General features: G+C 27.7%; 1 protein-coding gene across 1 annotated transcript in view; it reads right to left on the bottom strand.

The window, feature by feature from the left end:
* Window positions 1-1,297: 1,297 nt before the first annotated feature.
* Window positions 1,298-13,361, bottom strand: part of LOC113513705 (uncharacterized) — a 53,659-nt gene continuing 41,595 nt past the window's right edge. Inside the window, exons 5-6 of the mRNA XM_052903509.1 lie at window positions 5,723-5,945; window positions 1,298-3,694 (exon numbers count right to left, since the gene is read on the bottom strand). Coding sequence (XP_052759469.1) covers window positions 3,612-3,694; window positions 5,723-5,945 — 306 coding nt within the window. The 3' untranslated portion in view covers window positions 1,298-3,611. The remainder of the gene's footprint in view (window positions 3,695-5,722; window positions 5,946-13,361) is intronic.

The raw sequence follows: 13,361 nt of genomic DNA, 5'->3' as shown, positions 1-13,361 counted from the left end.
AGAAGTAGAGAAACTACGAACAGAAGATATGTTACAATATTAACATTCGATATATAATACAACATACAACAAATTACAATACTATAACGTAATAAATTATAAATGCCCCACTGATGGAAATGAGCCCCTCTTATAAGAAGTGTCAGATTGTATAGAAATTTTTAAATATTTTTTGCACTCATATATTATGCTTTATTCCACATTTGGTCCTTACGATATTCTAAGTATGAGAAAGAGAGATGACAAGTAATATCCCTACACTGTCACCAATTAGAGTCTGTCCAAAAAAATCAATAAATAAAAATAAAAAAATTTAAAATTGGCAAATTTTAATACGCATATATTTGATTATTTTTCTATTTTCTGCTTGATCTGTTTATAGTAACACTTACAGTTACAATATGTACCTATAATATATATACTTTATATTTCAAAATTACCTACTTACAGGAGCTAGTCAATTGTTCAGGAATCGCCTTAAAGTAGCCAAGCTTATTTTATTCTAATGTGACAAAACTATTGCCATTTTTTGGGATTAATTAGGATTGTTTGCCAAGTTTACTATCAATGTAGAGGTGATTGAGAAATTTAATTGATACCTATATTAACATTTTGCACCCCATGTTATGGAGCAAGCGTAAATAGCTACGACACAATCATTTTGTGACTAATGTAGTTCTTATCGATCCTAAAAAGAATAATGTAAATTAAGCTAAGGTTCCCTTTTTTTATTCATAAGATATATTATTTTAATATTGAAAAAAAGTATAATACAGTCGGCGTCGAAAGTCGATGAAAATATCAAGATTTCACCACCCCTACACTTCATAAAATATAAATTGTGTATTTTGTGTCCCCGATGTTCATCATTTGGTTCCTCATAACATAGAAGATCCTAGTTTGAGGACCAGGCTATTGATGTAATTGTGTGATACTTATTATTATACTTATATTTAACTAATCAATCATCATCCAATTGTAGCGCTAACCTTGCTTAGCTATTTATATGTACTAAGATTTTACAAATCTGTACCCATATGTTCATCGACGTTTAATGCTAACTGTACTATTAAGTTATCGCCACCAAATATTATCAAACTCTGTTTAGTAGTTTTTAAATTATTATTTAGAGACATAGATATGCTCCTATTAATATACTTACTGAACGCGGAAAACTCGTCATAATAGTAAAACTAGTAATATCTTAAAGCTAGTCATAATTGTGAACTACATCATTAACAATGTAAAAATGAATCCAAACAATGATATTTCTCAATAACTTTATTTACGTATTCCATTTAAAATTTACAATAAATACAATACAAAGAAAACAGAAACAAAACATCAATTTTGTGTCACTGTACATTATATTTAAAAGATGATGTCGTGCAAAGAATTGACATTATCTTAAGTGAAAACACAGCCATAGATTAATGCCTAATAATTCATCTATTATTAATTTATGTATAGATAACTAATTAACGTTCAGAAGATCTACAAAAGTGACATCATAAAAAAACATACTTTCATGCTGATTTTTACAATTTTATTGTTTTTTTTTTTTGCGATGTTAAGGCAGGTTTTAAAAACAAGTACAGGAAATAGTATCTTATTTAATAAGAAAAAAAAGTGACCGATTACCAACAAGTGTGACAATTGATCATATGTTTAATGCCCGGACCAAAGGCGAGGACATCATACCGAACGAGTTGGGAATCGTATTTTCTCCCAAATACCCAATACACAGTACATATAGTGTTTTACACCACACGTACGAGTAAATTATTATACCACTCGTATACTTACTTCATTTTATATTATATAACTAAAATTGTTAAAATTGTTAAGGAAAAAAAAGGTAAACATTATGTTGATTTATCAAAAAGAAAGTTATAACTACCTATCTACTTATATCTTAAGTACTTATTTTCTCTCCATATTTTAATTACTCGTCGATATTATTTGAAGATGCTTATTAAAATTGAATTTTAGTACTCAACAATTTCCGATATAAATGATATGAACTAATTTTTAAAAACCCTATAATTGACAGACAATCATAGTCTTTTTAAAAATTCTTTCATCATTAATTTCTTTTACAAAAATTTAAAAGAATAAATAAAGGTGAGAAAAGATTTTTTAGCTCTGTTTTAAAAGATTTTTTTCAATCAGGTGTGGTACATCAGAACATTTACATTAAGTTAAAAAAATTTGAAATCATTATGGAAATTTGCTATAATACAAAACAAGATGATATTTTTGTCTTAACTTTTATTTAAATTACATCTTTAAAAATATTACGAGTATGTGTCTATGATTATGTGTGACTATGTTATGAAGGACTGTTAAATAGTAACACCATAAACATAATTATTTTCAAAACAAGAGAGTAACATAATCACAATGATCTTATTACAACATTAAAAATATGTTTATTATAAAAAATCGGTGTATATTTCAAATATATCTCTACCAGGAACATATCATCATATATATTCACATAACATATGTCCATGACCATAACAAAAGTTTTTGAAAGTTATTTTATTAGAACAAAACAATGGTACTTTACTTTAGCAAGGTTAGATTTCTACCGAGAGTACATTTAGGACTCTTGCCTCCGGCGAGGACCGTAAATCATGAAGTACTCTCAAATATTTCGAGTTGGTATACTTTGAATGCTTCTGTGTACACTACTTTGCCGCACACAGTATTATCACAACATAAAGAACTCTCTCGTACACTATGATATTAATGTGACGTTACAGAGTCCCAAGTTTTTATACGTCCGTGGACACCACATAATTGTAGGTACCGAAACTATTATCTACCACTGACGTATATAAAGATAGATGACGCAAACATTACTATAATGAAACTTAAGCGTGCCACTATTGAACTACTCACCGTGATCTTATAAAAGCTTTTTAGAAATAGTAAGCTTCTTTTCCCTTAGCAAATACATTCAGAACATCACCTGTCGTACTTTTTTGTCAATCTAATAAACTTTCATTGATATATATTTTAGGAAGTTCACTTTGAAACTAGGCTTTGTTGCTACATCTCATAATCAGACTACGATAAAGGTTTGTATTATTTGATTGTACATCTGCAGAGTCTTTATACGCGTGGTTTGATACAAAGATTCTATGATAAAAATACACGTAGCACTTCTGTATTTTAGACAACATAGCCAGAGCTTATGAAAGTCTATTCCAGAAGAACTCGTACATGCAATATCTATTTCAACTTATATCTGTAACATATTTATTTAATTTCCTCATATAAAAACTATGCAAAATAATTTCATATACTAAACCTGCCTTGACATCGGTAAATGGGATAGCTAGATATATCCATTTTATATATTCTTACTTTATACAGTTTCTAATATTTTAGAATGTACAAAAAATAATAAATCCTTCACAATACATAATTATGAGGTTCCTTAGGTAACTTTGTTTCTGGATTTTTATACATAATTATGCAATTTTGTTCTATAGTTTATATTACGTTTATCTTGTTACATTTGTGGTAGGTACACGGGATGTAGGCCAATCGTAATTATCTACACTTACACTAATATCACCAGATAAACTTCAAACCCATCCTCATAAGCTCATAAATGTTGATATTTCAATAAGAGTCCATGTTACTGCAATTAACAAAATAGTATTTGCAGTTAGTTTTATACCTGAAACCAAATGGTAAAAAATTTAAATATAAAACATTAAAAAAACCACAGGCTTTAAAAGAAATAACTGCAATCTAAACTAGTCATTTAACAATTTTTTTTTGTTGATAAATTTAAATGATGTTTTTAATTTTAAACTTAAAATTTATTTCCATGTTGCTTCCATATTAATTTTGTGACAATTGGAGCTGATTTTTTTCGTTGCGAAACAAAAAGGCCAATAATAGGGTTAAATAGGTAATACTTTTGCAAGAATAAAATCCACGTGAGATGCTGCTTTCGACTTCAAAAAAGGAGTTCCAAATTTTTATTGTTACTTCATAATTCCGTCAGTTATAAACCGATTTGGAAAATTTTTTATTTTTTATATGAAAGGATGTACTTATATTATGGTACCATAAACAATTTATTATCAGTTCATTTAGTTTTTAAATCAAAATAATTGGTTATAAGAAGCCGATTTTTTTTCTTGGACACAATTTTAAATTATTTGTGAAACAAAATATACTTCCTTAATTTATATCCTTTTAATGACCTCTGTATTTTCTCAAGGAATTGCAGTTATTTCTCTAAAATTTCGTCTGTTTAAAATATCGTGCAAAGTTTGCTGAATCAACAATTTAATTACTATTTGATACTAAAATTAGGATAATTAATCATAATTGTAGTATCAAATTATTATTTAGTTTATTATATATTAATTATTATAAATTATAATTACCAAATATGATGGCATGATATAAGATAAGATAGGACAAAAAAATTATACAACATTCGAAATAAAAAAAATTATGTAGATGCATAAAAGTAGATCTTATTATTATGTTGTGATATAAGTATCGTACTTTTTTATATTTTTTTCCTTGTCTATGTTGTGCCTTATAAGGTGTGACCAAATTTCAATGGAGCATTGCGATCGCACTATTGAGGCAAATGAAGATAAATATATATAAAAATAAAATTATTAAAAATGTAACATAAAGATGTACTTCAATGGAACGGATCCAATTGTATTCATACATAATATTACAATATAAATACATCTCAAAAAGTACCTCATAACTTCTTTACCTCATCATAAGCCGTTGTCTATCAATCTTCCATAACCTAAAAACTCTGTTTTGACTCTGCGAATCTACATATTGTAAATTGGGTGACGTCTTAATTCAATAACAAAATTCAAATAAAATTTCAAGTTTATTATCAGAAATGTTTTTGCTAAGTAATTTCTTACATATATGTATGTTTATTACATAATTAGAACACAGAGTACAAAGACATTCGCAAACGCGAAAACAACGTGGAAGCTTGAAAATTTTCAAGAGAAAATCTTTTAGTACGTTTGCAAGTGTCTGTAAACACCATAATCCTAATTATGTCTCCTGTTTGTCGGGTATAAAAGTTAATTTCCACTAATTATAATATATCATCGCGTGCAGAGCGTAATTTTACTAAGCACTTTTAGTACATTAGTGTTGAATAGTTGAGACTTTTTAATCAGAATTTTCGATAACAGCGCCTAAATTTAATGGAGATCCGTTTTGTTTTCCATTACTTGGTCTTTCTCATTCTAGCGCATAAAGTAGTGAAAACGTATATATCGATAGATTCACTTGTCATTTATCTACGGGAGTAGACATTAATCTGTTGTCACCATTGTGATGATTCATAATATAATATAATATTATTAATTAAATTTTTATCCGCGACTTCATCCGGGTAAAGTGATTGACTGAGATAAAAAGTAGCCTATATTTCTTCCAAATAGTACGTCTATAGAGAATTTCTTAACAAATGTTTGAATTAATAAAATAATAACATAAAAAAAGTAAATTTATTTTTAACATTTAAAATTTTTTAATATATTAATGTTTTGTGACTGAATTCTTGGCTCATGAAATTTGGTATACACGTACAGTTTAGAAATAAGAAGGACATATACATATATATTCCTGATCGATTAACAGTTCCTCGTCACAATGACGAAGTCACGTGTATTCACTAGTATTATATAATAAAACTACTCACCTCTATTATTAGAAACGTATTTCGATAACTGCGTCTGTGAATGCACAGTGATAATAGTGGCCGTGTCTCGAACTACGGGCGGTTCGACCAACAGTATGGACTCGCAGCGTATCCGCAATGCACCGCTGACTGTAGCCGGTACTCGTAGCCTGAGGACCCTCCAGGACTTACGTAGTCCGCCAGGCTGGACCGCGCTCAGCTCTGTTCTCTGCCATGCCTCGGGCTATAAAAATATTTAAATTAAGAAACAAAGAAATATAATCAGATATGTTGATTTCTCATAATTGATATTGCTTACTTATGCTATTGAATCGTTACATTATAACAGAGGGAGACTTTGTACAATAGTGGTTTGCTTGGGGACCTCTGTCCCATTCATGTTTCTACCGTGAAGTAGTTGTGTTTGTATAGCTATTTGAAAGGTGGGATCCATCCGTTTGGAAGGATGCCAGTAAATTTACAAAGTACAAAAGAATAACACCTTAGTCCTCAGAAATGCCCATGGTACTGCTCATGTCCATCAGGTGGGTCGTCAGCTTGTTTGCCACTCTAAGTTACATAAAAAAGAAAAAAATAACTAATTAAACAATTAAAACAGAGACGCAATACACCAATATAATAGTAGAAGACCCCTAAATAAATTCCTAAACGATAAGATAGATTATACTTATTGTAATAAAACAGATAATTAAGATAAAAACTATCTATATTTATAATATCGACTATCAAGATACAGCTTAAACTACTAAGTTATAGTATAATGATAATAATATCTATATAAGAAATTTGGGACATAGGTTAGTTTTATAACATATGCATTCAATAAGAAAGTATTTTCGAAGATTTCATCTTAAAAAAAAAAACACGAAATCACGCATACAAAGCCGCAAGCAATAGCTAGCCTTAAATAAATATAAATAACCCTCAATATCTTGTACAAATTTATATTTTAGTAAAAAAAACTGTAATACATATAATAACATAAACTGACGGTCCATCTAAAGTGGTAACCGTCTTCAATAGACATGAATATGATCTATGACATTATTATATTAGGCAATACTATGACATCACAGCAGAATATACTGTGATATTGTCTGTTTTCATGTGTTGTCATTCCTGACGACAAAATACTCAAATTTACATATCAAATAAATGTTAGTCAAAAATATATAATTTATTATGTATTATATAATAAATAATTGATAAACATTAGTTTCATGTTGCAGTATTCTTTATTTATAACTTTGCAATTAATTGATTTTGTATAAATTTTTCTCGGGACGCATCCCGTCATAGAATAAACCACCCCTTGCTTTTCCGTGGGCATCGTAAGAGGGGGACGTCGACTAAGGAAGAGCGAGGGATGGGCAACACCGTCCCTCTTACGACATCTCCAAAGCCTAACTGTGGCTACCAATCCGCCTACCAAGCGTAGAAACTACTGGCAAAACAAAGGCTTATGTTCATCACTGAAGAATAGAAGCTGATATGATGATGTATAAATTTTTAAAAATAGAATAGAATAGAATAGAATAGAATTTTATTGCTAACTGTGTACATACATATAGCAGTAACTATTGCTTTGAATTTGACATCAGTATCAACAGTTATACCCTATCGGGCATGCAACAATTTAAGAACAGGTAATTATATTAACATCGAAACATTCAATACTATTACCATTACTTGATTAAAACAAATATGAAATATTATACAATACAATTAACAAGACAAAGAATAATCATAACCAAATTAAAATAAAATAAACATAATTTCACTTACATGTCAATTATTATTAATTATTAATTTAATTAGTTTTAAGATTGAAGTATTCATTTAAATTATAAAAAACATTATCAAAAAGCCAGGCTTTGAGTTTAATTTAAAATTAATTAATTAATTTAATAGTATAAATACTACTTATAAAAAAAACTATGCACTTCTATAAAGACATGCATAACATTATAAAATAACAGAACATGTTATTGATTGCAAAATACGAGTTAAACAAATTGATGTTCAATTTCGTTACCAATTCCCAGTACTATTTAAAAGCGCTATAGCATATTATTCCAGTCTATCATATTTCTAGGAAACTGAGTATCCAATATTTTGTTTTAATAAAAGCTGTTTATGCAATCATAATAATGATGTTTATTAGTTTTTTTACTTGTACACTTTGAAGATATATTTTGTACGTAACTATTACTTTAAACTAACTGATTCGATACACGTCTTTCTGTCAAAATCTATTAAAATATTCGAATTGATAGCTGAGATCAATTTGGATGAGAAAAAATATTATATATAGATATATATATTCAGGCATTTTTCCAATTTTATTTTTCATAAACCTTTGTTAGACTTTAGCAAATATTGGGGAAAAAATAGCTAAATTGGGCCAGCCGTTTTCGAGCTAACTTAGAAATATATTTAATTTTCTATTTTGATAGATTTTATTTAATATTTACATTTATTATTTGCTTACTAATTGGTCTTAATTATTAATCGTTGCTGTTGTTTCTACTCTTAATTGATTTAGTGTTGTACTGAGAAATAAATCAATTCTCTAACTACTAAACAATGCAGTGCTTTTATAATGAAGGATTTCAAGGGATTACGATCCTCGTCTTGGGCAGAAATGTACATAATATTACATAGTTCCTTGAGTTCGTGCCGGTTCTTATTTTCTCCAGATTTATTAGTTTTATCAGCTTTAGAAGTAGTTGTTCGCCATTTATCAAAATATAATGTCGGCTGGAATAATGATGAAACAGTATACAATGTGTAAGTGAAAAGTGGACAGCTGTAAATATCAGAAAAGGCTTAAACCTGTCTACCATGATCAAATAAGATTTAAAAGCCGTAATATCTCAGTAGGTCAGCGCTTGACTATTTCAGAGATTCTAAGATTAAATATCGACCTTTGAATTTATCAAGTCGTAACAAAATTACTGTGAACTTAACACGGAAATAAATTGCGACAGCAAAAAAAATTATCAAAGTCAGTAGGTAAAGAATTTTGCGAAGATGTCGCGTATATTGATATACTTTTTTTTTATTTAGTTATCATACATAAATACATTAAAAAAATTAGATTTTTAATACCACTTAAACCTCTAGGGCTTGTGTTCGAACATATTTAATTGTATGTCGATATATTGTTTATAATATACCTACTATTCAAATTTCATTCCAAATTAAATGGAAGGTTCGGGCGAAATTCGTTAATTAGATATCATGGAAACAGAACCAATTTTATACAATGATTTAAAAAATTGCTTTAACCCTGTTTTCCCTCAATAAAAGTACTGGTTTACAGTTAAATTTAAAATGGCTAAATGTATTCCTATTGACCTAATTGGAATTTCAAACGAAAAGTAAAATTAGAGACAGCGATTTTAGATTCTACGATTGGTTTTTTTATAAACAAAAGAAAATAAAACTTCTGTCCTGTTCTTGTTTTGTCTAAAGCGGTCGGGGAACAAAAACAATTCTCTCTTGTTTATAAACAGCGAAATTATTTGAATACAAAATTACTTGATGGTGGTGTAGATATCATTAGAATTACCGTAAACCCGTATATATTCAAGCTGTAACTAAAATTCTTATTTTTATTACTATTACTTTTTACATTAAGTAATAATGAAATATTACATAACGTTAAAAGTAATAGTTTTTAAATAAAATTATACTAATCTATAGTTTATTTATTACGTTAATTAATAATCCCAGAATAATATAAATATTTTTTTATTTTTAAAATGTATAAAGTTAAAATTTTGCATGTAGATTACAATTCGGAAATTCCTCAATGAACCAAATAGATCAAATTATATACAGCAGAGATAAAGTTTTTATTATAAATTATTAAATGGAAATAAAATTATTGATATTTCTTTTTCATTTAATAAACCTAAGATCTTATAAATTTTGTCAAATGCCATGTAATAATTTCATTAATATTTTATTATTTAATATATAAATAATAAAATATTATATATATATATATAATATAATATGCATACACTTGCACTTCATTTTTTCTTCTTTTATTTTTCCTTTAGAACTATTGTAATTACATATTTATAAAATACCATTGCCTATTCCCATTTTTTTTTTTCTTATTTCTTAATAATAGAGTTAATTAAACTATTTTAAATAAGTTCATAAAATCGCACGATAAATTTATTTAGTTACGATATACTATAGATAACATTATTCAAATATTCAAATTATAATATAATACACTTTAAATAGATATATAATAATATATAACCTTATTTTTATTATATTACCTTATTTTAATTTATTTCTTAATAAGAAAGAAAACAACAAACTCATAAAACTAACAGTTGCACTTCCAAATTGAATTCAGATTCAGTAACAACATGAATAATATAATTATAAAATACTAGGGGTATCATAGGTGAAACGGTATACTCTGTTATGTCCATGGTACTGTTCATGTCTATAGGCGACGGTTACCACTTTCCATCAGGTGGGCCGTCAGCTTGTTTGCCATTCTAAGTTGTATAAAAAAAAAACTATATAATATAAAAGCCTAACTGCGGTTGCCAACCCACCTACCAAGCATAGCATGTACTGGCACAATCCCTTTATGGGGGAAACCTATTCAGCAGTAGCTCATATTATGATGATGATGATTAACAATATAATTAAAATATAATACTAATAATGTATATGATTAATAATGCATTCATATTTAATTATTACATAGTCAAATTTGACCTGCTTATTCTGTATGGAACCGGTCGTGAATATGGACTGACAGACAAATTGTTTGTTCTTTATTCTTAAAAATTTTCTGAAGTTACTTTTGTACAGACATTATTACAATTTAAAGTTTCCTTACTTGTACAAGATCCGAGTACTGCCTAATTAGGCATAAATATTTTAAGGTGTGCTTCAGAGAATAAAGGAGCGCATTTTGACCAAATATACTGGGTGTTTTAAAAGGCCATTAGCGAAGATTTAAAGAGTAGCTTGACTGCTTTAAGTCGCTTTTGCAATGAGTTTACTAATGGCTAGCTGCGCAAAAATATTTCTATGCAATAAATATATTGTAGGTTTAAGTAATATTTACAACGTAAACTGCGCAACTTATTCTTAAATTTCAGGAAACGTACATAATTTCTAAGCGATTTCACAAAAGAAGAACTTTTTAATTCTTTTGTTTTTCTGCAGCTATGTTATGAGATTACACAGTTAATATTGAAAATTTTGCAAAAAGTAATCAAAGTTGCATAGGATTTACTTTCGTGTTGGGCACATATTAATTTTTATCGGTCAATAAATAGTAAGCGACAGTTTATATGACAGTATACGAAGATATAATTAAAGATTGCATCCCACAAAAATTACTGACTTTAATTGTTTCATTTAAAAACTTACCTATTGAACCGATTTTAAAATTTTTGAAATTTCTATAGAACTAATCGGTAAGTATCCTTTCAGATAAAAAATCCAAATCGATTTATAACTGATAGTGTTATGAGAGTTATGAGGTAACAAATTTAAAAAAAAACAACCCAATCAAGAACCTGCTTTTAGTGGAACTGGCCGTCTTTTAGAAGACGGATGAAAACTATTACAAGAAAAAATATACTTATAAATATATTATTCTACATTCTAAATTCAAATATTATATTATATTTTATAATTATATTATCGGTTTAATGTGTCTACAAAATATCTTGTCATTCAAAATTGTATTTTGTCACGATTAAAGTTTTTTTACATTAATTAGAAACAAATTACTTTCTTGCATGGTTGTTATTCTTAGGTAAGTTGTTAACAAAGTTATTCATCTGTTTATAAATATGATATTATTACTTTTTTATTTAAATAAAAAGAAAAGGATGAATAAGTACTAATTTTATTCTTGCATTAAATAAACATTATAGCACATCTAAATATACATCAGCAGTAATACTATTTTGTACTGCTATTTCATTCATATTACCTACAATCTTGTGTATCGAATAAAACCTTAGAAATGAACTCCATTGAGTGTTCTTACGAGGATACAAATTCTTTAAATATTATTTTATCTCCTCTATATATCCTATAAATAATTAGGAAGAAAATTCAATTTACAATGAGCTTTGTGCTCTCGCTCATGTTCTTGTTGGATTAACAAATTACACTTATTAAATTTGCTTCCTTGTAAAAGATTACAATCGAGCTTGATTGCACTTCTCAGTTGGAAATACGTAATACATTTAAGTATGAAATTTTAGAGAATTGTTTCCATGGTTACGTAAATTTTAAGCGGAGATTTAGTCATTATTTTTCATCACTTTCTGAAATGCATAATAGTCTAAGATCCCCCCTCTGATATCTACAGATAAAAACTTTTTAATGAAAAATTATTTATATGAAAGTTGAGCTACAATTTAATACAATGTACAGGAACTGCCTGCTGTCAATTAGCCGTAACCTAGGATTGCGAGGTGAATATGGGTAACATTTTGATAAACGTAGTAAAGTTAACAAATTTCATTAAAAAGTCTTATGCCTGTAAATATCAGCAACAGAAAGTTAGTCTATACGATTAAGTATTATTAGATCAAGCTTAGATCCTTAAGTTTCTAATAATTCTTTTGATGATGAAATAATTAATAACTTTTTTATTCTACACAATTAAACACATGAAGGGTATCATGGACGAAATAGTATACTCTGTTACGTCCATGATACTGTTCTAGTCTACAGGCGACAATTACCACTTTCCATCAGGTTGGCCATCAGCTTGTTTGTCGTTCTAAGTTGCATAAAAATAAAGTTTATTTTTTATTTTTATTCTACGGAATTGAAAGTGAGATAATGGTTCGCCGATAGCAACAGTTCAAGTTATTTCATTATTTAATGTGATATATGTTTTGTGCGTGAAAGTGGATTTTGTTTCGTAACAAGATTTTCTTTTTGCATCAAAAAAGAAAAGGGAAGCTGACTTTTTCTTTGTGACATAAAAAAAATTTGTTAAGTTTAATTAAGCGTCATTAAAATCATCAAAATTAATACAGAACTAACACAGAACTCTATCAATAGCAAAAATAATTATTAACATCTTTTGAGAACCAACAATCGTCATCGCGTAACATAGTATTAAAAAATTACAGACGAATTTAAAAGCTCATTCTTTTAGAAGTATCTTAATATTAATAAAAAAACTAAACCTTCCAATAAATTCTAGATTCATTGCTACATTTCATTTATATAATTTTTTTATATTTATTTGTGATCCAAATAAGATTTTTTTATTAATTTACCCGTTCATAAAAAATTATAGCAATCCTTATAAATAGGATAGACTCATTGATAATAATATAATCCCTGAAACGAGTCTTTTAAATATATTAAAAAGTATTGGATCATGATTACACGTCGAGATAATCCGTTTATAATTCTATAATAAATTTATGTTATCAGACATAGAGCCAAGTTAACTCAGATCTAATTAAAATAATCTTCTTTAGGCAAATAGATTTACAATTGTTCTATTTAAAATATTTCAATACTTATTTAAAGAATCTAGAATTATACATTTATCGAATGATACTATAGATAAAGCTGAAAATTTATTAAACTCACTAATTTGACTTCTTCATAC

Source organism: Galleria mellonella, unplaced genomic scaffold, assembly GCF_026898425.1.
Source record: "Galleria mellonella isolate WM207_F2 unplaced genomic scaffold, CSIRO_AGI_GalMel_v1 utg139, whole genome shotgun sequence".
Classification (NCBI taxonomy): Eukaryota; Metazoa; Arthropoda; class Insecta; order Lepidoptera; family Pyralidae; genus Galleria; species Galleria mellonella.
This window is presented reverse-complemented; position numbering and strand designations above follow the sequence as displayed.